Source organism: Phascolarctos cinereus, unplaced genomic scaffold (assembly GCF_003287225.1).
Source record: "Phascolarctos cinereus isolate Bilbo 61053 unplaced genomic scaffold, phaCin_HiC Scaffold_9;HRSCAF=440, whole genome shotgun sequence".
NCBI lineage: Eukaryota > Metazoa > Chordata > Mammalia > Diprotodontia > Phascolarctidae > Phascolarctos > Phascolarctos cinereus.
Genome location: NW_027556402.1, coordinates 78,868,468 through 78,893,848, shown reverse-complemented (window position 1 = coordinate 78,893,848; position 25,381 = coordinate 78,868,468). Strand labels below are relative to the sequence as shown.

At 36.8% G+C, this 25,381-nt stretch overlaps 1 protein-coding gene across 3 annotated transcripts in view; it reads right to left on the bottom strand.

The window, feature by feature from the left end:
- Positions 1-872: 872 nt before the first annotated feature.
- Positions 873-25,381, bottom strand: part of HPGD (15-hydroxyprostaglandin dehydrogenase) — a 49,844-nt gene continuing 25,335 nt past the window's right edge. The window contains exons 5-8 of one of the 3 annotated variants that reach the window (XM_078149053.1): positions 9,054-9,130; positions 4,448-4,611; positions 1,333-1,487; positions 873-1,125 (exon numbers count right to left, since the gene is read on the bottom strand). In XM_078149053.1, the coding sequence (XP_078005179.1) occupies positions 1,355-1,487; positions 4,448-4,611; positions 9,054-9,130 (374 nt within the window). In that variant the 3' untranslated portion in view covers positions 873-1,125; positions 1,333-1,354. Of the gene's footprint in view, positions 3,403-4,447; positions 4,612-9,053; positions 9,131-25,381 lie in introns of all 3 variants that reach the window. The other 2 variants (XM_020997842.2, XM_020997841.2) reach the window with 2 other exon arrangements.

Below are 25,381 nucleotides of genomic sequence, written 5' to 3'. Positions count from 1 at the left end.
TATCTTTTAGGAGTTTACTATATAATTGCCTTTTATTTAAAAAGCTTAGGATCTGGATTTTGAAATGCAGGTTAGATGTGTCTTAGGACAATTTTAGGAAACTACACTAAGACCTTTGGGAAACCCTGTAATTTCAAGAAGCCACGTGGGGTATAGAACATTGGACTCTCTATTGCACAATGGCTTAAATTCTTCCTCATATGCTTGCTACTTATAGTTACATTACCCTTGGCAAATCAGTTAACTTTTCTCAGCCTCAGTTTCCTTATATGTAAAATAAAGAGCCAGGGGTGTGGCCTTGACTGTTAAGGTCCTTTCCAGTTCTGAAATCTATGATGTATTCTAAGCTCTCTCTTTTCAAATTAATAAACTGAGGCCCATAGAGTTTAAGTGATTTCCTCAAAATCGTACACATAAGAAAGATCAGCTCTACATCCTACCCCTATGCCGGGGATCTTGTCACCACATAATACTGTCTTTCCCTGTTACACTCTTGTTTCTGGTTTTCCTTTTTTTTAAGTGTCATTACTACTTATTCATTCTACATTCAGTAAATATTAACTTTATCTTTGTGTAAAGCCCAGTGCTGCCAGGTAGCAATACAAAGACTTGCCTGGTCTAGGTCCTGCTCTAAAGAAATTTTCAAACAAAATGAGAGAGAGAAGTAAATGGGGGAGTAGGGACAAATACACAAATAACTAGGATTCTGAGCAGAAGAGGAAGCGTAAAGGACATGTCAAGGCAGTGTGCCATGACAAATTTGAAGAAAGGGATCACTTTCAGTTGGGGATGGGGGTAAGGAGAGCAAGTCAGGGAAAGCTTCCTTTTAATTTATTATTTAAGGGAAAAAAGTCTCTTGGAACGAGATACGATATATTAAATACATTAAATTTTATTTAAAATTTACATCTTTGATTCCCTCCTGTTTTCAATATTCATTCAGCAACAAAGGAAAAATTCTAAATACCTAAGACAGATGAATATTTTCAATCTTCTCCCAGCCCAGCCTAGACTGTCAAGTTAGTTACACAGAGAGAAAGTAAGTTCTTGGATCCTTTGTAACTAAGTGTCAGTTATCGTGTGCCTTGGAAGTAGGAAGAGGATCTGGGGATTTGGAAGAAAGTCCTGTATTCACAAAAGAAAATAGAAACGGGGGAAGGACTTATCTTCACTGGAATCATCACCGATAATATAAAAATAAGAGGCAACTGTGTTTAGAATACACACTCATCCATACTCATGGGCTTACATAGTATGCCATGTTGCAGAATTATGAACATTATTTACATAATTTTTAAAAGGTGAACAGACTTTTTTAATATATACACTCACATTTTTCTTTGGTGCTGCTCAGTTATTGCTTTTCAATGCCTGCTACGGACAGTTCTTTGTCTTGAAAGAGAGTATTTCCATCACAGAATGTCCTTGCTGAGAGCTGCCAGAATGCAGGGTCTACAAAATTACTATACACACATTTCAAAGTATGACTTCATGTCACAGAGATAAAATGAAAAAAAAAAGACAAAAAGAAAACATGGTTTACAATAGTAATATTCAATGCATGGGTGCTCATTGGGTGGTGTGGAGAGGTCTATGCCCAGATGTGACATAGCCCATTCCCAATTTATCTCCATGAAAGGCAAATTGAATCTTCTTCCGTTGGAGACAGCCTTGTTGAGGCTTCCTGTCCCAAAAGCTTTCTTAGTGAACTCCAAGAAATAACCACCAGGGATTCATGCTTAGTTAACTCCATCGAATTTTAGTCAGTAACATATATGGGATTATATAATCTTCTATCCTTTAAGAGGTACATTCGTCACTTGCTGCACAGCCCAAAGGACTTGACTCACATTAGAAGGCCTATAATTTAGCAGGCAGAGGAGATTCACTGACCTTCAGGCTGCAGTGACTAAGTTAGGAATCTAGGGCCTTCACCATTGATTGGTTGCAGCATCTACTGGAGCACGGATTACTTTAACTTGGTGCAGCAAAAATGTTTTTGTACACCTCAGGTAAGGAAACTAGCTCTTCCCTCCACCACATATTCATGTCCCTTACTGGCCCTGGAGAGTATAATTACATGTAATTACAATGCTAGCAGGAAAAGGGGAAATACTACATGGCTATTTTTATTATTGTGTGCTGTGGGGTTTTGCCACATCTACTGTCATATCAGCACTTGAAAAGTAAAAGGTATGAATTATCATCCAGTTTGAGAGTACTTAGTGATATTTTAGAGATTTTAATCAAATGATTTTAGTGAAAGCCAGGCAATTTTGAAATCCATGAAACTGGCTAAAAGGAAAATTGAATCTGAAATACACATTCCAGTTACAATTTTTTTTTCATAAATTAGTACGTAAATTTATTTTTTTTTGGGGGGGAGGTTCCTATTCTTTTTTTGCTCCATGGCACTTCTAAAAGTTGAATTGCCAATACTAAACGCACTGTCCCCAAAGCCTAACATAAAAGCTTTTGAAGTTAGAGTTCAGAACCCTGAATTCAGAGATAGCTGAGTAAGTAGACCAATCAGTCACAGCCATGACTGACAAATGGGAAAGCAGTGTTTCTTCTAAGACAGGAATCTGAGCTGTGAAATCAATAGTCTCAAAGTTCTATTCTTAGCCACTGGCTTTATTCCCATCGTGGTAAGTATATCAACTATAGTTGATTTCTTTACTTCCCTCAAAGGGATGCTGTCACAACAAATACACTAAAAAAATTAAGAATGGGAGTTGCTCAGATCAAAGAGTGTACATTAAGTATTAAAAGTATTATTACTGAGCATTTGCTATTTCACGTAGCTTAACTCATTTAAATCAATTATGCACACAAACACAATAATTGTTTACAATATATTTCTATCACCCTTGAAAAGAGTAATTCAAGTATTTAAAATATCAAATAAGACATGATGGTTCTGGGAAAAAATGATCATTTGTGCACTAATGACTTAATTATATAAAAAATGCATATTAGTATTTCAACACCCTTCTAAATTCCTCATAGCTCAAGTTTCCATGTCCATGCTGCAGTCCATAACTATTAATCACATGCTTAATAAACCATAAGGAAAAATGTCATTAACACATTAACCTTTTCCCACACAAATACAACTCTTTTTCATTGTAGATTTTCTCATGAAAGGACTTAAGCTGTAAAATATCTTTAAAACAGACAGCTTTTATACTATGAATCAAATCCAGAAGCATGTGAATACATCAGTTGTACTTCTATTCAGATGTTGTGAATTAATGAAATATTTACTGAGTTTTAGACTGATATGGAATTGTATCATAGTTTTGAAAATGAATTCCCTGAGATGTTGTGATCTTCATAATTGCGCCATTTAAATCATCATCTTCTATGATGGTTATCAATCCTTTAGCAATGATTGATGGGCTAAAAAACAGAAATGAGGCATAAACATTTTAAAAATTAGAGATGATTGATATTGTATATTTTTTAAAGTAATTTCTAAAGTATCCATTTACCTCCAGCCTTCAGCACTTTAATATATAATAGAAGAATAAGTTTATGATGAAGACATTGCTATTCCCAATTACTTTTATTTAATCAGATGTCAGAAGACTTAGACAATGACTACAGTAGTCAGAGAACATACTAGACTTTGGTCACTTTGGGCCTGAATTATTCATATTTACTGTTGACTTCACTTAGATAAGTCTTTTTCCACCCTGTTTCACATGCTCAACTTGACACCCACCAGCCAGAAAATGTCAAATGTAAGAGCAAAAACTGTATCTTTATTCTATGACAACCTATTACTGGCTTCATTAAGTCATTGGGTGTTCCTGTTTCTTTATGTTATTGTGACATTCTGTTGTTTAGCCATGGTAAAACGGAGAATGTGCGTTAGGATCCCATGAACTTTCATTTACATTTAATATCAATATTTAACCTTTTAAAGATCTCTGTAGCATAGCTGGAGTCAGAGCCACCATATGACCTGGGTAACACACCTGACATGTACTGGCTGTGTAATCCTGGGCAGATTCAGAGTAACTTTCCAAGAGTATGAGTTGCAAAGCAGATGCCAAGTTATATTGGTAGAGGGACTTTCCTCAGTTGGGAATGTTCTATATCTGTGAAACTGAAGGTTCAGTTCAGTTTTGTTTTTTTCTCCATCTTCAGAGAAAATCAATCTATCAATCATAGATAAGACCCCTAGATTACATTTGTTTTGGAAATAGATGCTGATGATATTCTCTTTTGACATTTGATTACCAGGTAAGATGTTAAAGAAGCAGTTCCATTTTGGAAGATAGCAGACTTCTTTCTCTCATAAAATTTCAGCATTAAAAAAACTCAAATGTCATGCTTGGCTTCATAGGTATAACAAAACACAGTTATTTGGGCCCTGAATTATCTGCTCACATGTATTATTAAATAATTTGGGAGAAAAAACATGAAGATCTCTACTTACTCTAATAGTCCGTAAAATTTCATCATATCTTTGATACAATCCTTGTATTCATAATATTGCCCCATGTTCTCTTCCTTCTCAATGGACTCGAGGATTGGTGTGTTAACAAAACCTGGGCAAATGGCATTTAATCTCACACCAGTCTTCATATTGTGAGCTGCCATCTACCAAAAAAAAAAAGTTAAATGATTTCCAAAACTACTATAGTTTTAAACAATTAGTATATTTGCAAAATGTAACACGTGATAGTATTGTATCATAGAAGGTGAGCTAGCTACAGAGTTCAAACCCTGCCTTTCACATATACTGACTCCTATGGGACCCTGGGCGAATCATTTAACTACTCTGCAGTGTTAATCCTATGAAAGGCACTGTTCTAGGTGCCAAAGATACAAAGACAAAACAAAACAGTTCCTGTCTTCGAGACCTTCAAAATCATGCACCAGCCTATCTTTCCAGACTGATGCCATCTTACTACTCAATCACCAACTGTCAAGCTAGTGCTACCTCTTTCAAGAAGCCTTTCATAATTCCTCCCATGGTTAAGTGTTTTCTTCTCCATCATGTTGTATTTATGTTGTATGTATGTAATTAATTTGTGAAGCTGTATCTCTTCCCAAACCCTCAGGCAGGAGGTAAGTTCCTTGGGGGAAGGGGCTATCTTATTTTTTATTTGTATTCCCAGAGGTTATATGGCACATAGTGGGTGCTTAATAAAAACATGTTGATTAGTTGGAAACAAAAATTTTAAACAATGAGAAAAGGCTCTCTTCTCCCATGGAAGAACTAGCCAAGAGTCCTCCAAGACCTCAGAGAGGAAAACAGTAAGGTGATTTGCCACAGTTTTTACTGTCTCAATGAGTTTCAGTTTTCTTACATATAAAATGAGAAAGTTGGATTAAGTCAGGCTTTCTTAACTTCTTTGTATGCCATGCAATCTTTGGCAGTGTAGTAAAGCCTATGGACACTTTCTCAGAAGAATTTTTTAAGATGCATAAAATAAAGAAATAGAATTACAAAGTCAACATTACAGGGAATTTAAGTCAATCAATTTTATTGAAATAGTTATAAAATATTAAGAAAAATTTGTTTATAAACCCCAAATTAAGAACTATTGGATTAGACTTCTCTCTGAGGTCCTTTCTCTTATATCTCTAAGCCTTCTGATCTATTTCCCATAAAGTCTTTTTTGACTTTATGGAGAGACAGTTGGATTTATTAGTTGTGACTAGAAAAATGCTCAAATTTTGGTCACCAGTAAAGTTGACTTGACTTAGGCTACTAATCCCTCTAGCTTACAAAACCAGTGTTCTATCTTATTAGAAACTACACCTAATATTAGGGGGGGAGGAAGGATGATCTCAGTTAGTGTTAATGTAGATTAGTTTGTTGGGCTGAATAAAGCAAAGTTCTCATGGACCCATTTGGTAGGGTTTGATTTCTGGACCAGTTACAAATTTGCATAAGGAAAAAAAAAGTTCTGTTTCATGATTGCAGACTACACCCTTCATGTACTACTCATTGGTCATCAGGGGAAATGATGAGAATGATTTGGCTGAGTCATCCGCACTAACAGTCACTCTGGAAAAATGACTCAAATCACATGTACTACTGATAGCAGGGTAGCAGAGTCAACTTCCCATAGGAAGGGCAACATGTTGAGAATGCGAAGATGAAACATGAGTAGCTTCTTTTTAATATCATAATCTAATCCTGTTTGTCTTGGTGGAGGGAGTTGAGTTCTATAAAACCATAGGTTTGTAGAACATTATTTCCAATTGTATTATATCATTTTCAAAATATATTAATTGTGCTAACTTTGAACTATTCAGAAAAATGTCATTGTTTTCAGTTTCTCTGTGTCATAATGCTTTTTCCTGTTGGGTTTTCAGTTATGTAAATTATAACAGAATTGATAACTATCAAAGCAGATTATTTGGCTCACAATGTATGGTGGCAAATATTAAGTAACAAGGCTAGATGTAAAAAACTATAAAACAAACAAAAGAACTTATCCTATTATTAAAGAGATATTGGTTTTTTACAAATAAGGCAAAAAATAGAAAAGAAATGTATTTGGTAGAATTGATCTGAAGATAAATTATCTAATTATTGCTGTAAATAGAAAACAAAACAAAACCAAGCTGATTCCAAAGGTTCCAATTTCTTTACCCTAAAACCTCATGTATCTGAAGAAAAAAAGCATTTGGTTAAAGTTTAAAAAAATTTTTTTAAAATATTTTTTACCTTAATACTATAAAGTCAGGTCCACACAGGTTAATTACCTGATTAGTTACATATAATCATATATATAATCTCTCTAGTCCTGGCCAAATATTTCAAGAGAAATCTGACTTATTAGCTTTAGACAGGGTTTAGAATACAGCAGCCTAGGTTTTGCTTGGGCAAGACTAGTGAAAAACCAAATTTTGAAAACATTGTCACTATGAGAATGTTATGATGTTAAGGATGGGCTTATTATATAGTTATGGCAGAATGGGGACCAGAATCCAAGCCTTTCGTTTCTTTTCATCACACAATACTTAAACAATCAAGTAGTGAATAATGTATTAAAGATTCCTTTTATAACATGGTGAATAACTCTAGAATTTAACAGATCTAGAAGTTCAGTTTTTTTAAAGGGAAGAAGGATTTCATTTTTTATTGTCAAAGATCACTGATGTGAAACATTATTTTCCTTAAGAGTTTAAAATGAAGCCTTCAACCAAGTCTTACTCTGTGGTATGGAGAGATGATCCTGGTTCTCAAAAGCTTAGCCAGCAGAGCACAAGCTCTGTCAATATCTACCAAGATGAAAAAGCTTGTAAAAGTCCAGTGATGGACTGATCATATATTTGCTGGACTAACTTAACTACGTTTGGAGAGGCTCGTCACTAAGTTGGCTGAAAGGGGATGAAGTTTTTGGTCACAGCAACTGTGAAAGATCATCTATTAAATTAGAGAAGAATTTGTAACTATGTTGAATACTTGTACTGATGAAACTGCAGATCCTTAACATTCCTAAGTCAGACAGAATATCACTTTCCTCTTTTCTTTCATGATCTGTAGAATATTGCATTTAATGATAATAATAATGATAGCTAGCATTGCTTTAAAATTTGCAACATGCACAAACAAAGCCAATGCAACCAAGATTAGGAGGGAAGCAGAAAAATGGGAAAGAATTTTTACAAACAGTGTCTTTGATAAAGGCCTCATATCTAAAATACATAGAGAGCTGAATCAAATTTATAAGAATACAAGTCATTCCCAGTTGATAAATGGTCAAAGGATATGAATAGACAGTTTTCAGATGAAGAGATTAAAGCTATCCATAATCATATGAAAAAATACTCTAAATCACTATTGATTAGATAAATGCAAATCAAAACATCTCTTAGGTACCACATCACACCTATCAGATTGTCTAATATGACAAAACAGGAAAATTATAAATGCTGGAGAAGATGTGGGAAAATTGGAACACTAATGCATTATTGGTGGAGTTGTGAACTGATCCAACCATTCTGGAGAACAATTTGGAACTATTTCCAAAGGGCTATAAAAGTGTGCATACCCTTTGATCCAGCAATACCACTACTAGTTCTATATCCCAAAGAGATCATAAAAAAGGGGAAAGGACTCACATGTACAAAAATATTTATTGTAGCTCTTTTTGCGCTAGCAAAGAATTGGAAATTGAGGGGACACTCATTAAATGGGGAATGACTGAACGAGTTGTGGTATATAAATGTAATGGAATACTATTTTGCTAAGAAATGATGAGCAGGTGGACTTCAGAAAAACCTGCAAAGACTTATATGAAAGTGAGTGAAGTGAGCAGAACCAGGAGAACATTGTACACAGAAACAGCCACATTGTGTGATGACTGACTTTGAAAGACTTAGCTCTTCTCAGCAATACAAGGAGCTAAGACAACTCCAAAAGACTCATGATGGAAAATGCTATGCACATCCTGAGAAAGAACTATGGAGTCTGAATACAGATTGCAGCATAGTATTTGCTCTCTCTTTCTCTTTTTTTTTTTGTGTTTCTTCTTTCTCATGTTTCCTCCCTTTAGTTCTAATTCTTCTTTACAACATGATTAATGTGAAAATATGTTTAATAAGAATGTATGTGTAGAGTGTGTATGCTGTCTTGGAGAGGGGGAAGGGGAGGGAGGGAGAAAAAATTTAAAACTCAACAGCTTATGAAAGTAAATGTTGAAAACTAAAAATAAATAATTTTTTTTAAAATAAAGTTTGCAGCATGCTTTATATTATCTCATTTACTTCTCCTAAAACCCTGTGAAGTAGGTGCTATTACTACTTTGAATTTGCAGCAGATGAGGAAACTGAGGTAGGCAGAGTTTAAGGGACTTGCTCAGGGTCACGCAGCTAGTAAATGTCTGAGGCAGGACTTGAACTCTGGTCTTCCCAACTCCAAGGCTAGTATACTACCTATTGTGCAACTTAGTTACCCTTTTTTTTTAGTGTAAATAACTTTATTGAAAGACAGAGAGAGAGAGAGAGAGAGAGAGAGAGAGAGTCCTTATGCTAAATGAAAGGCATGTGGCAAGTTTTGAGGCAGCTATGTATTTACTCACAGCAGCAGATCGTGTGAATCCAATTATTCCATGCTTGGAAGCACAGTATACTGGCTGGTGTGCAGCAGGCATAAGTCCTTTAAATAAGAAAAGATAAGGGAGAAAAAATTAAGTAGACTAGGTTTCCCTAGACAACTATTGAATCCAACCAATTTGTACTAGCTACAGCTGAAAGATAATTTTTTTTGTAAACCTTTAAATAAAAAAAAATACACACTTAGACACTAGGCAATTCTGATAAGCTTACCGATTTGCTCCCTCCATCTCTCCCCTTCACCCAAATACACACATTCTAATGGCCAGGTACTGGGGCAGCCCTATAAGTGTAATTAAATGCCCAAGAGGCTTAGGGAAGGGTGAGACTCAAGCTTCTTCACTGAGAAAATGAGATAATATTTGTCCCATTTGTGGTGATGAGGAAAATCCTTAGTAAGCTATAAGGCTACCATATAAAGGAACTGTTGTTATTATTTTCTGCCTCTAAGCTAGGCAAGTTGAAGATGATGTTTAAATAGAGTATAGTTCATGGAGGAAATTCTTATTTAAGGAACCCTGTGAGTCATTTTAGGAACTAAAACCAAAGCATCAATTTATTATTCTGCAAATCCTCCTCTCCACCCTTTTTTCAAGGAATGCTTGAGTGTTATTCCTGGAGAGTAGAGCCAAGGAGAACCTCAGCACCACTGTCTCAAATGTTTGGATCTGGTTCTCATCCCCAGCCATCATCTGTAACAACCTGACCAGCTCCAGCCATTTTAACACCCAGTTCCAGAAAAGGCCTTTCTGTCCCTAGAACACATGTCTTTTCAAAGAATTTGTTCATAATGTAGTAAGCATTACTGTCAAGCTTATTTCCTTGAAATGCCTACAAATTTGTGGGTTGATTAATTCTCATACTTGTGAACTCACCTCCCTCCCCTTTTGGTCAATTTTCATTATTTCTTAAAGTCAACTATATATTACAGATACTCCATGATGCTTCAGCAACATAACTCTTTCTCCCAGGCCCCTTCTTAATCATGATTTCTCTGAGCCAAGAACCAATGATCTTTGACTGCTACGTATGGTTATTATACTAAATGCCCTGCTAATAAAAGGAAGTAATCTCCACGTAGCTAGCCATTCTCAGAATATCACCAAATAAGTTGAGTGTGCCATACCAAACTTCAGATACGGACATAGAATTTAACCACTCCCAAGATGCATGTCAAGTTTCAACCCAGAAAGCATGTTTACTTGGGAGTTATTTACATCCTCAGAAGAATAATTCATAGGTAACAAAATGTTAACTCTAGGAATCAAAGAAACAATATTTTAGTACTCTTTTTGTTTGAATTAATTTTTAAGTTAGAAAAATATATCTAAGTACATTATGTCTGTCAACACGTCATTTAACAGTTAAGTTTTTTTTTTTAATCCCAGTTATTTCCCATAATACTCCATACACCCATTGAAATTTCACAACAAAGAAAAATAGAAAAAAGAGAAGCCCTTTTTTGGGGGACAGAGTCAGGAGCCTCCAAGCATCCCCTAACCAATTTGGCCCCTGTCTCTCCCTTTCACCCAAATATACACATTCTACTGGCCAGGACCTGGGGCAGCCTATAGATCTAATTGAATGCCCAAGAGGCTTAGTGGAGGGTGATACTGGAGCTTCACTTACAAAATGAGGATAATAATTGCCCTTTCCCCCTCACCAGCTCTGCCCATCACCAGCAGCAGGAAGCTAAGGGCAGTCCCTTCAGGGAGACTGTGGCTATCTCCCATATCCTCATCTCTTCCTCCTAACTTCTCTGGCTTCCTTCAAGTCTCAGCTCATGCCCCACTTTCTGCAAGAAGCCTTTCCCAATACTTCTCAATCTTAGTGACTTTCCTCTGAGATTACCTCCAAGTTATCCTATTTTCATCTTGTTTGGACATAATCACTTGCATGTTGTCACTCCTGTTAGATTGGGAACTCATTGAGGGCAGGGACTGTTTTTGCCTTCTTTGTGTTCTCAGTGATTTGCACTATGTCCAGCACACAATAAGAACTTAAATTACTTTCGTACTTATGTAACACCCAATAGTGTATGTAATTCCTATAGTCCCCTATCTTTCTTCTGAGAGGAGAGAAGTATGTTAGTTTTATTACCTGTTCTCTGGGATCAAGATTCAACAACTACTTATTATACCTTCAACAGAGCAGAAAAAAGTAATAGGAGTTTGAGGCTTACAGGGTTTTTAGAACTAGTAGGTTTCTTAGTGATCAAACTAAAAAATGGAAGATTATTTCAAGCTGTTTCAATACAGTCGTTTAAAAAACAACTTTCTAAGAATGGATGCATGCTTTCTAGAGGTCAGATGTAAAAGCTTCTTCTAGCCTCTGTGATATTATGGTAGCAAAAACCCAAAATGACTCATGAAGTATTATCCCAAGGTCAAAGCTCTAGAGCTGGAACAGTCTTTCAAGGTCATCAAATCCAATCCTGTCATTTTTCAGAAGAATCTGAGGTTCAGAAAGAGGAAAACAATTGGCCCCAAAGTCATCTAAATAGTGACTGGTAAAGTCAGTATTTGGACCCAAGTCTTGGGGCTCCAACATTAGTACTCTGTCTAGTGGATGAAATGATATTTATTCAGTGCTGTTCTAGAATAAGAAAACATAGGGCTTCTATTTAATCCAGTGGCTTTATTCACCTCCTCTGAGGCAATCTCTTCATGTCTGGAAACTGACATTACCCCAGGAAATACAGAGACGAGTTTACACAGAGATAAGCTAGTTGACACAGCACAAAATATACAATAAATCAGAATGTTCTCTCAACTGAAAAAAGAAAATAATCTATAGACTGGCAGAAATGCCTTTCAAAGGGCAATTTGGAATTAATTTCTACTGACATAAGGCTGAACTTCTGAACTCACCCCACTCAATATTTAAGTACATAGTTAGTGAAATAAAGTATTTGAAATACAAGTTTTATTGGCTCTTTCTCAAGAGGCTAGAGACAAACTCATTTCATCACATGGTACTATTTTAAAGGCATCCCTGGTTCTTTAGGAACCTTTTTAAATTGCTGGAAGATTTTATTTATTCTAAATATGATGAGTTGTGAATATACAGAAGGTCATAGCCCAGAGAGTCTGAGTCAGAACTGGAAGAATAGTTGAAGGTCATTTTGTCCAGCCCCCTCATTTTTTAAGAGAACTAAGGCCCAGAGAGGTGTGACTCTGTGGAGAAGACACTGTTGGATTCAATGACCTCTGAGGTTCTTTCCAGCTCTAAAACTATGACCCTAAATGTCTTGCTCTAGGTCAAGCTGCTAGTACCTGGCAGAATCATGAATCATGCTCACTCTTCACTAAACATAGTATTTTAGTGGATTGTATGAGGTAACTATAATATGGCAGCCAAAAGAATTAATGTGATCTGGAACTATACTAAGAGGAGTACAGCTATGGAGATGTCAGACCATGGTTAGAGGATTATGTTCAGTTCTAGGATCCTTAGTTCAGGAAGGACATTAACAATGTGGTGAATGTCCAAAGGAAGACAGTGAGGATGGTAAAAGGCCTAGAGTCCATGCTATATGAAGAGAACCTGAAGGAACTGGAAAGTTAGCCTGGAAGAAACTCAGTGGAGTCAGGATAGTATTCTTCAAACATCTGAAGGGCTCTGCTGTTGTCTTATTCTGTCTGGCCTTAAAAGACAGATCTAATAGCAATGCACAAAAGTTGTAAAGAGGCAAGATGGAGATTAATTGTAGGCAATACTTCCTAATAATTAGAGGTATCCCAAAGTGGAATGTGAGGCTTTGGAAAATATTGGTTTCCCTTACATCTGAGGTCTTTTAGCAAAGGCTAAGCAACCATTTAACAAGTAATCAACAAAGGACTACTGTTTGCAAAGCATTGTAGTGAAGTAATCAATAATTGTCAAGTTAAAAAACCTAAATAGGCAATCATCTACACTTAAAGTATGTTAGCTTAAAAGATGTTTTATGTAAAAAGATGAAAACAAAATGTTATGTTTTAGCATTTTCTGACCTTAATTCAGGGGTTCTTAACCTGGGATCCCTGAACTCAAAAAAATTTTTTTTGGTTATTATTTTTCAGTATACCTAGATTGCTAAGTAGGGCAGTGGTTAGAACAGAGTCAGAGGGGTGGATGGAGAGTGTTGCAGGCATGAGGGATGTCCAGAAAAAATGTCCAGAGCTGAGAAATGGAAGATCTTGTTTGTGGGACAGCCACAAGGCTGTGAATACTTCACTTCAATAAATACTTGTGAACTGATTTTGCTTTTTTCCCTCTATTTTTTATTTTTTATTTTTAAAAAAAGCTCTTGAATTTATAGTTGTAACTGATAAAAAGTCTTACTGACTATCTTGGCCTTTGAACATTTGATGGAAAGTTAAAAGGGGATACCCAGGAAACTCAGTGCCATGAGGCTCAGTAGCACAGGCTGGCATCTAGCACAGTTATAAGAACATGACCCCAAAATACTTCTTGATATGATTTAAACTTCAAAGTCTTTTACTTCTTCTGTGCAAATAAAAAGACTGCTAATAATGTTAAGCACAATGTCATTTTCTAAAACAGAATATATCCTCTAGTTAGGAATATCCTTTGGGGATTTTTTTTCATCTCTTTTTGGTAAAGCTTTTCACTTTCAATAGTAAGCTAAGATAATCTTCACATTTTTACAGGAATTAACAAAATTGCAGAGGTTTTAGAAAATCCGAATTCATTTCTGAGATGAATGTACAGGTCTGGTCCTGTCATCTTTACATAGGCAAAACTCCCAGTAAAGTTTAGATGGAAAGATTTGGCTGTTAAACTAACACAGTTCAGTGTAACAACAGTAGCATTATTCTAAGTGTTTTTAGTTTTTAGTTTTTTTTTCTTTTTTTAAACAAGATTAAAATCTGTTAAAGGAGCAGTTTAGTAAGGCCCTTCAGTAAAACGCTCTTCTGAAATCCCAAGAGGCTATTACTGTCGGTCCTCAAAAGCCATGCCAGCAGGAACACAGCTTTTGCAGGTCTTGCACAGCTAGAAAGATTTCAAGTAGGGCCCCAGGTCTCATGTCTACCTGTGGCAAGTTCTAGAAAGCTCTTGATCAAAAATTGGTAAAGAATATTGTAGCTACAGCAGTTAGTGATCTGTTTATGAAGGTATGCTGGGATTGGCAATCTGCCTTAATGGAGTGCCATATCAATGACATGATCACCAGCCTTTTGAAGTAGTAAAGAAATGTCAAGTTAAAAAAAAATAGGTAATCACCTATACTCAAATGATGTTGACTCAAAAGATCAAAAGATGTTTTATGTAAAAAGATAAAAATGAACATTTTTTTGTAGCATTCACAGACCTTAATTCAGAAGTTCTTAAGCTGGCATCTATGAACTTTTTTTTTAATAACTGTATTTTAGTATACCTGCACAGTGAGAGGGATAGTGGTTACAGTAGAGTTTAAATCCTGCTTCAGACACTTATTAATTATAACACACCCTGCCTTGATTTCCTCATCTATAAAATGGGGATAATAATAGGACCTATCTCCCAGGGTTGTTCTGAGGATCAAATGAAATCATTATTTTTAAAGTTCTTTACAAACCCTAAAGAGCTATATAAATGTTAGCTGTCATAATTGTCATCATCATTATTATTTTATAATACTATGTATTTCATTTTATACCTAAGTTTACAGGGCTTTTCATCTAAATCCAGTGATGAATTGTGTGTGTGTGTGTGTGTGTTTGTCTTCTGAGGTCTGGCGTAGCTAATTCTGGAGGCTCTTCATCAGAAAGTTGAGTACCAAGTGACTGAGATTCCTGAACACCAGTTCAGGAATACTGCCTTCTAAGGGGTGGAGAACTTGCGATTTGAGTTGGTGAAGAGATTAATGATGCAGATGAAAACATGGATCACTATTAAAGTATGAAGAAAGAGGACTACATGTAGTGGCTAAAGAGCTGACCTTGAAACTTGGAAGGCTTGGGTTCAAGTCCTGTTTCTATCCCATAACAACTACATGATTCCAGGTAAATCATAGAATCTCTCTTTGTTCTTTCTAGAACCTAGCATAGTGCTTGAAATACAGAAGCTGCAGAGATGGTACCAACCAGTTTTAGTGAGGGAGTGGAGTTAGATTTCTGTACCAATGAATTCATAGCCTTACTCCCCATTCTCATGCTAAACAGAGAAGGTGAACCTTCAGAAACATTAAAAAAAAACACCACAAACCTAATTTTTATGCTATTAGTATAAAATTAGTACTGTACCATTTCGCATCATTACTAATAAAAGGGGCTAAAAAGCAAAAGCCTAGGATTCTGTAGAACAGACTTGAAAATCAGCATGAAGATGAAATTGTCAGCTTTCCTTTATTGGTTTTCATCATTTTTATCTCCTTTCTACAGTCTGCTTTTTAAAGTCCTTTTCATTTCCTATGCTATCAAGGGTTAAACATCACAAAATCTTTAGGGCAGTTAAAAAAAGAAAATACATTAAAAAATTATTTCCTTCCAATAGCAACATTTGTTTTGATTCTGAAAGGATGTTTATTTTAGCTCAGGAGTATCATTAATAATGACAATTAGCATTTATGTAACACTTTAAAGTTTGCAAAGAACTTTATATTAACTCATTTGATCCTCACAATAACCCAAGGAGATAGGTGCTATTATTTTCCCCATTTTACAAATAAGGAAATTGGAAGCTGAGAGAGGATAAGTGACTTAACCAGGGTCACTAGTGAGTATCAGGATTTGAACACAGAACTTCTTGACTCTAAGTCCAACACCCTTGTCCACTTAGCTGCCCTATGTTCTCCATCTCTCCCCTTCATCCCCCCATTACAATTTATATACACTGTATATTTATTGAATTCAATTTATTGGTTGCCTAAGAAGAGGTGATTGCTATGTTAGGTATTCTCCGTATGGTTAAACACACACAGATGTATGGCATTCAAAGCCTGCATTGCCTAAAAACTGAAGACCTGAGAATAGATAAAGCTTCAGAGCATAACTCACTAGACTTCATCATTGTTGGTCTCCCCGACTCCAACTGGAGTTTCTCTCCTTTATAACCCATCCTTTAACTGCTAAACTGATACTCCTAAAATACAAGTCTGACCTGGCCCCTCTGCTGTTTAAGAAGCTCTGTTGTCTTTCTGACGTGTCTGACTCTTCATGACACCACTTGGGGTTTTCTTAGGAAAGATAATGGAATGGTTCGCCATTTCCTTCTCCAGCTCATTTTACAGATAAAGAAACTAGGCAGACAGGGTTAAGTGACTTGCCCAGGGTCACACAGCTAATAAGTGAATGAGGCCAGGTTTGAACTAGGAAGAGAAGTCTTCCTGATTCCAGGCCTGACAGTCTACCCACTGTGCCACCTAGCTGCCCACAAGAAGGCTAATGGCTCACAATTGTCTTCAGGATAAAAGACAATCTTTTCTGTTTGGCTTTTAAAGCCCCCCACAATCTGGATCCAGGCTACTTTTCTAGATTTTTTTGCACATTCCTCTTCTTAATGCTGTATATTTCAGTCAAACTGGCCCACTTGCTGTCCCCCATGTCTGGCATGCTGTCTCCTCTCTCATGCCTTGTATGTAGGCAGTTCCCCATGCCTGGAAAGCTCTCCCTTCTTCTCCCTACTCACAGAATCAAGAGAGATCTCAATGAGGACCTTCCTTCCAAGCCCACTTTATGTGCCACTTCCTACAGGAGGCCTCTTCTTACTGCACTGTCCCACCCTAGTTGCTAGTACCTTTCCTCACTGAAATTACTTTAAATATATCTTGTATTTAAGGCAACACTACATGGATTTGTCTCTATTCCTAACACCTAACACTGCCTGGAATATAACAGTTGCCTAATAAATATATCTTGAATTAAATTTCATAGTATAAAAGTTACTCTTATGAATGTTAAGCACTTGGTAGCTAGGAAACATTATAGAAGGGGGATGGGTCAGAAACATCTTTACCCAACAATTATCCTTTGCCCCTTTCTATCAATAGGAATAATGGGTAATGCCTCCCTATGGCATAGAAGATACCATGAAGGAGCATCATTCCCACGTCACCCAATCTAATTTTTACTTCATGACAATAACCAACTCATAGAGGAATTAGATGTTTGCAAAGCACTTTATCTACATGACCTCATTTGAATTCCATGGCCACCCTGTGGAGCTGATGCTACAAATGTTATCCTTACTTTATGGAGAAGGAATCCTAAGGCTCTAACCGGTTGAGTGGCTTGCTCATATCAAGCTGGGTAGTATAGTGGGTGGTGAGCAGGGCCTGGTGTCAGGAAGACTTGAGTTCAAATCCAGTCTCAAACACTCTCTAACTGTATGACCCTGGGATTTTAACCTGTGTGTCTCAATTTCCTCAACTATAAAATGAGGATAATAATAGCTTCTTCTAGGATTGTGGTGAGGATCAAATAAGATATTTGTGAAGCACATAGCACTATACCAGGAACACAGCAGGTGCTTAATAAATACTTATTTCCTTCCTTCTTCCTTTCTTCCTTTCTTCCTCTTTTCCTCCCTCCCTCCCCTCCTTGTTACACAGCTACTCAGTGTCACAGGTGGGACATAAATCCAAGTCTTCTTGACTCCAAATTCAGGATTCTATGCTCTTATTCCACCTGGCCTCCATCGGAGAATAAAAAACCACATGACCAAAAGAATGAATGTTTAGGTATCATTTATTGGTGACAAGAAGTCTGTGTGGAAGAGCGTTCGTGTCTGGCAAATTATCAGTCTGATTTCCAGGTCTCCAGACTTGAGCACGCCCTTCCCTCAGCATGCTGAGTAACCAACCACTCAACCCCAGTAGCTACTCCCCTGTTGGTTAAGCTCCTTAATTGCATTTGGTACTTTCTCTACGTCACTGACCATTACTCATTAATCTTCCAGCCCAACCCAGCTGTCTCAACCGAGCTTTTAACTGGGACACTGAAGGACTCTTCTATGTCCAAGGAATAATTAAGATAGACTCTGGCAGAACTGAAGACAACCATAGTATCCCATGACAATCAAATGAACAGGGGAAAAAATGGAAGGTAAATGTGAAAAGATAGGGGGAATAAAGAAAGGCAACAGTGAACATATGTATGAAACTAAAAATCCCCAAAGGGCTCTTTTTAGACTACCCTAGCAAGGGAGAGTAGGTTGCCACGTACAAATTGTGATTTAAAGGGCATGTCCAGGTTCCTTGGCTCTGTATTATAGAGTCTGTAATCTTTCCTTTTATGGTACATTCCTTCCCTTCTCAGTAGTCTGAAATCACTGTCATCAAAGCCAGTGCTTTGCTTTATTGGGGGTTTGGAGTGTGTGAGGGAAGAGAAGAAGAATATATATATATAGAAGGCTATTGCTAAAATGCACATAAGGGAGAGGGTCTCCACAAGGACAGGTTGGGGGAGAACAAAGATAGCTGCTTAACCTTCTCCTACTATTTCACTTTCCTGGATTTGTCCATTAGATCAGCTAGCTGTCATCATCTGTTCGTTTTTGGTTTTTTTTTTTAATTTTTGCTGGGCAATGGGGTTAAGTGACTTGCCCAGGGTCACACAGCTAGTAAGTGTCAAGTGTTTAGTCTGAGGCCAGATTTGAACTCAGGTCCTTTTGACTTCAGGCTGGTGCTCTATCCACTGCACCACCTAGCTGCCCCTAGCTGTCATCATCTGTCAGCGAGAACCTGGTTCTGAGGAAATGACATACAGGACTGCTAAATTTCAGTGGAGTGTGCCAAGGAGGGAGGTTGATTGGAGGAGGCATCATGGTGTGCTAAGTGCCAAGACTCCCATAGGAGCCTTGGGCCTGAAAGGGGGAGAATGAATATATCTTATGAGGTGGAATTGAGGGCCCAAAAGACAGTGTGGCCAAGAGTAGGAAGCAGGGGACAATGACAAACCTGGAATACTTTGCAATTTTATTAGAGCCTGTTTTGTGAGTCATAATTGGTATCTAATCAAGAAGCAATTTGGAACATTAGCCTATCATTTATCAAATTACAAAAAAAGCACCTTAAAAGAAAACAACACAGTGTTGAGGCAAATGTCAGATTTTAAATGATATGCGTTATTTGTGAAAGCTCATTTCCACATATGCTTTCAAAGAATGAACCTTCGGTATAGAAGAATAGTACTTTATTATTCAAGCACTATCATGTGGATAGAGGTTTGGCTTTGGAGGCAAAACAACCCGCATTAAGTCCTGTCTCCTCTGTCATACACTGGTTGTCACATACTAAATATGTGACTTATTTCCTTCCTTCCTTCCTTCCTCCCTCCCTTCTTCCTCTCTTCCTTGTCACAACCCTCTCAATGTCATAACAATTGCCTACAAGCTGTAGAAACGTGCTGATCTGCATTGCAAGAGGGAACTCATTGTGAGTTCTTTATGCTGAACAAATCATAGACCCAGTTTAAAAAAATATATATATATATGTATATACACATAAGTTATCCATATTTATGATTATACTAATGTTGGTAGGGAAAGATATATGTTGGTAAGGAAGAAAAATGCTTTATTATTTAGAAGTTGTAATAAACATATGCAAAGAAAAGAACCATTGACTCAGAGGTGGAAGAATACTTAGACATATAATGTAGTCCAACCCTATCAAACAATCCAGTGGTTTGTCTAAGGTCATACAAATGACTCTCAATTCTATGCTTTCTCCACTGTACCATATGTGTAGACACACAAGCACATACACATGGATATACACACATAGTTAAACAAGTGTGTATCTAAGTAGTAACTTCTTTACTAAAGTCATTCTGATGTTTTTTCCCCTGTACACATGTACATATACATGCACACCTATATACATATAAAGATACGTGCAAACACATATGTGATAGGGCAGCTACATGGTGCAGTGGATAAAGTGCCAGGCGTAGAGTCGGGAAGACTTTCTTTCTGGGTTCAGATCTGGCCTCAGACACTTACTAGCTATGTGACCCTGGGCAAGTCACTTAACCCTGTTTGCCTCAGTTTCCTCATATGTAAAATGGACTGGAGAAGGAAATGGCAAAGTACTCCAGTATTTTTGTCAAGAAAATCCCAAATGGGGTCATGAAGAGTCAGACATGACCGAAATGGCTGAACAACAGCAAAACATGTAAATGTGTATATGTATGTATATGCATGCATTATGTATGTATATATAATATTTATCGAAGTTACTACTCATATACATACACAGATGTCCAAGTACAGTTAAACATATATGTATGGACCTGAGTAGTATCTTTAATGAAGCTACTCTGATGCCTTACCATGGTTGGAGGGTGGCTGAGGGATCATAGGTTCTCAAGGACAGTGGAACATATGATCTGACAGTGCCTGGTCATCTGGGGACCAATTTATCCGAATATGGAAAAAAATCACCATCACCAAAAGATTAGGGAATGGGTGATGGTTGATTGGTTTTGGTTACAGAAGCTAATGAAGGCTAATTTACTAAAGAGTTGGGATCTATATTGCTCAAGGGAGTACCTATCTTGATGAAATCTGGGATTACTGAAGTACCTATAATATATACTACACAGATATATCTGTTTTCACATATATATGTGGATGTAGTACATAGGTATGTGTGTGTATATCTTTGTAAGTGTATATATACAGTACCTGTATATCTATGAAATGTATAGATAGATATAAACATATTTAGAGATAGATAACTTTTACAAGTTAACACTATATGTTAATAATATTAATACCATAATTATCCTGCTATATTCACATTAAATGTGATATTATGCTTTATAATCTCATATATATATACTTGTGTGTATAAAAACATACACCCAGCTCTGTGACTAAATGAGTCATCAATTAAGAAAGACCTGAGAATAGTCTTAACTTTTACATTCTTATTTGTAATTGCCTATCCCGATATTTGACTACAGGCAAAAATCATCAAATGGTTCCTGTGCTTTAGCACATTTATAGCACATCTAAATTTTTCACTAAAGCTTTTTCAAAATATAATGTGGCTTTGGGAATAAGCCCTGACTCAGAAAACCCAGGGCCCAAATTTCTCTGGGCTAATAAATAAATGATAAATAAATAAATCCACAACTGGAATACATTTCCATTGACTTTCAGATGGAGATATCAGCAGGAAATGCAATAGACTAGAACACATTTCTGATTAATTGAAACTTTTAACTTTAAAGCTGAAAGAGACCTTGGATCAGTCTTGGACCATCTGGACCAATGATTCTGAAACTTTTTTTCCTTATAGGTAGGATGAGTCGTAAACACTGACTGTTTAAGTTGTCAGTGTTTGTGGAAAATTGAGAAATTTTCAATGTACTCTTTCCTCTTGGGAAGGGTACCATTTTGTTGAACTCTCATTAGATTTCTGATACGTTTTAAAGTTAGGGTTATGTGTAATAGGACAATTTGATTTTGCAAGTACCGTTCTTCCCATATTAATGCAAGGTAAAATTTTTATTAAAAATAATTTATAATTTTTTAAAGCTGCAATAATACGATATGTAAATTTCCCAGCACACCTTTTGAAACTTGTGGCATATTAGTTCACTGTGGCATATCCTTTGAGAACCATGATATAAGCTTAACCCTTTGTTTTACAGATGAGGAAGTTGAGTCCTAGAGGAAGTTAATGACTTTCTAAAGGGGGTGAGAGTAGATATTTGACTCCAAGGCCAGGTATGATCTTCTGTTATGCCATTGTGGTGAGGGCAGACAGACAGGAATCTAATCTGCTTTTAATGATCTCAAAATAAAGGGATTCTGACTTTCAGTGCCAAGATGGTAGAGTGAGGAAGGAATCCTCTGAAACCCTCCCAAATTTCCTTCCAAACAACTAGAAAACCACCCCAGAGTTGGTCTAGGAGTAGGGAAGCACCTTGCCAGCCCAGCAGGAAAGGTCTGTCTCACTGGGGTGGGAGGAGAGAAAGGTCCAAGAGCAGCAGCAGCAGCAGCAGCAGGAGCAGCAGCCAGCCTCACAGTAAGGGGCCTGCAGCCAGGCTCCAAGCCTGGGGAAATCCACCAGTGAGGCCCCACCCCAGTAACCTCACCCCCAGCACAAGCCACCAGGGAGGCCTTGACCCTATTGCTGACCCTCACCCCTTGGGCAGATCACCAACAAAATTACTCCTCTAGGACCTGCTAGCAGAGAGGCACTGTTTCCATAGCAACCGGCAGCAGGGCCCCACCTGGGGCAGACCAGCAACAAGATCCCTCCTCTAGGTCCAGCCACCAGAAAGACTCTGTTACCATAGCAACCCAGCAGCAAGGTTCCACATCTGGAGCAGGACCACAGATAAACCACACACTCAGGGAAGGCCAACAGGAAGGCCTCACCCCTCAGCACAAGCCAGAAGGGAAGTCTACTCTCCAGAGAAAGCAAGCAGCTAAGTCCAGAATCCCAGTGAAAGTCAGCTGTAAGCCAGTAGCAGAGCACTAACTCAAAAAGCTTGGGACAACGCAGGACCAGAGTCCAACTCTCACATGAAAACACCAGCTCACAAAAAAGTCTGAAAAATGAGTAAACAAACAAAATCTCCTTGACTATAGAAAGTTACTGTGGTGATGGGGAGGATCAAGACATAAACTTAGAAAAGGACAACAGTATCAAAATGGCCACATGTGAAGCCTCAAAGAAAAATGTAATTTGGTCTCAGGCCCAAAAATAATTCCTGGAAGAGCTTAAAAAAGACTTTAAAAAGCAAATTGGAAAAGTATAAGAAAAATTGGGAAAAGAAATGAGAATAATGCAAGAGAATGATAAAAAAAGAGTCAATAGCATGGGAAAAGATATACAAAAGTTTAATGAGGAAAATAACTCCCTAAAAAATAGAATTGCCCAAATGGAAAAGGAATTACAAAAGCTCATTGAAGAAAATAATTCCTTAAAAATTAGAATTGAACAAGTGGAAAACATATCCAGGAGAGTTAATATACAAATCATTGGACTACCCTAGAGCCATAATAAAAAAAAAGCCTGGGAAACTTCTTTTAAGAAATTATGAAAGAAAACTGCCCTGATATATTAAAACTAGAGGGCAAAATAGAAAATAAAAGAATTCACCAATCACCACCTGAATGAGATCTCAACAAGAAAACTCCCAGGAACATGATAGCCAAATTCCAGAGCTCACAGATCAAGGAGAAAGTATTGCAAGAAGCCAAAAAGAAACAATTTCAAATATCATGGAGTTACAGTCAGGACTACACAGAATTTGGCAACTTCCCCATTAAAGAACCAGAGGGCTTAGAGTATAATATACCAGAAGGCAAAAGAGTTAGGATTACAACCAAGAATCACCTACCCAGCAAAATTGAATATAATCTTCCAGGGGAAAAAATTGATGAAATAGAGGACCTTAAAAGACCAGAGCTGAATAAAAACTTCGACCTCCAAATTAAAACATAAACATAAAAAGGTAAAAAAGAAACAAGACAGAGAAAACATAAGAAATTCAATAAGGTTAAACTGTTTATATTTCTATACAGCAAATAATATTTGTAACTCAACTTTATTAGTATAAGAGCAATTGGAAGGAGTATATGTTGACAGAGGGTGTGCATATAAGGTGACTGTGATGGGATGATACCCCCCAAAAAGAAATTAAAGGGGTGAGAAAGAAAATTGCACTGGAAGAAGAAGGAGGGCAGAGATTGAACGGGGTAAATTATCTCATATAAAAGAGGCATGAAAAAGCTATTATAATGGAGGGGAAGATGGGGGTGGGAAGTTGGCAAGCAAAGTTTAAACCTTAATCTCATCAAAATTGGCTCAAAGAAGAAATAACATACACACTCAGGTGGATATATAAATCTATCTTACCCTATCAGGAAGGAAAAAGGGATAAGGATAAAAGAAGGAGGAGGGGGGTGATAAAAGAGAGGGTATATTGGGGAAAGTGGTGATCAGAAGTAAAACACTTGTGAGGAGGGAAAGGGTAGGGGATAAGAGAGAGAGGGGAATAAACAAGTGAAAAATAGCATGGAGGGAAGTACACAGTTATCATAACTATAAATGTGAATGGGATAAACTCATCCATAAAATGGACTTGGAAAGAGGGAATGAATTAAAAACCAGAATCTTAAAATATGTCGTTTACAAGAAATACATTTGAAGCAGAGAAATACACATAGGGTAAAGGTAAGGGGCTAGAGCAGAATGTGCTATACTTCATCTGAAGCAAAGAAAGCAGGGATAGCCATCATGATCTCAGACAAAAGGAAAGCAAAAATGGATCTAATTCAAAGAGATAAAGAAGGAAACTATATCTTCCTGAAAGGTGCCAGAGACAACCAGTAAAATAAACCATTGGTTAATTTGATTGAAAAAAGGAAAGAAGAAAACCAAATTACTAGTATCAAAAATGAAAGGAGTAAATTCACCACCATTGAAGAGGAGATTAAGGCATTGTTGGGAGCTATTTTGACCAATTATACATCAATAAATTTGACACTCTAAATGAAATAGATAAATATCTACAAAAAATAAATTATCCAGATTAAGAGAAGAAATAAAATACTTAAATAACCCAATCTTAGAAAAAGAAATTGAAGAAACCATCAATGAACTTCCTAAGAAAAAATCCCCAGGACCAGATGGATTCACAATCGAACTCTACCAAACATTTAAAGAACAATTAATCTCCATACTATATAAACTATTTGGAAAAGTAGGTGAAGGAGTACTACCAAATTCCTTTTATGACACAAATATGGTGCTGATATCCAAACCAGAAAGAGCCAAAACAGGGAAAGAAAATTATAGACCAATTTCCCTAATGAATATTGATGTAAAGTTTTTAAATAAAATACTACCAATGAGATTACAGCAATTTATCACAAGGATCATACATTATGACCATGTGGGATTTATAACATGAATGCAGGGCTGATTCAGTATTAGGAAAACTATGAACATAATTGAACACATCAATAATAAAACCAACAGAAATAATATGATTATCTCAATAGATGCGGAAAAGGTCTTTGGCAAAATACAACACTCATTCCTATTAAAAACAGGAGAGAGTATAGGAATAAATGGAGTTTACCTTAAAAAGACAAATGCTATTTACCTAAAACCATCAGCAAACATTATCTGTAATGGGGATAAGCTAGAAGTCTTCCCAATACAATCAGGGGTAAAACAAAGATGCCCATTATCATTTCTATTATTTAATATTTACTAGAAATGTTAGCTTTAGCAATAAGAGAAGAAAAATAAATTGAAGGAATTAAAATAGGCAATGAGGAAACAAAACTATCACTCTTTGCAGATGATACTATGTTATACTTAGAAAATCCTAGGGAATCA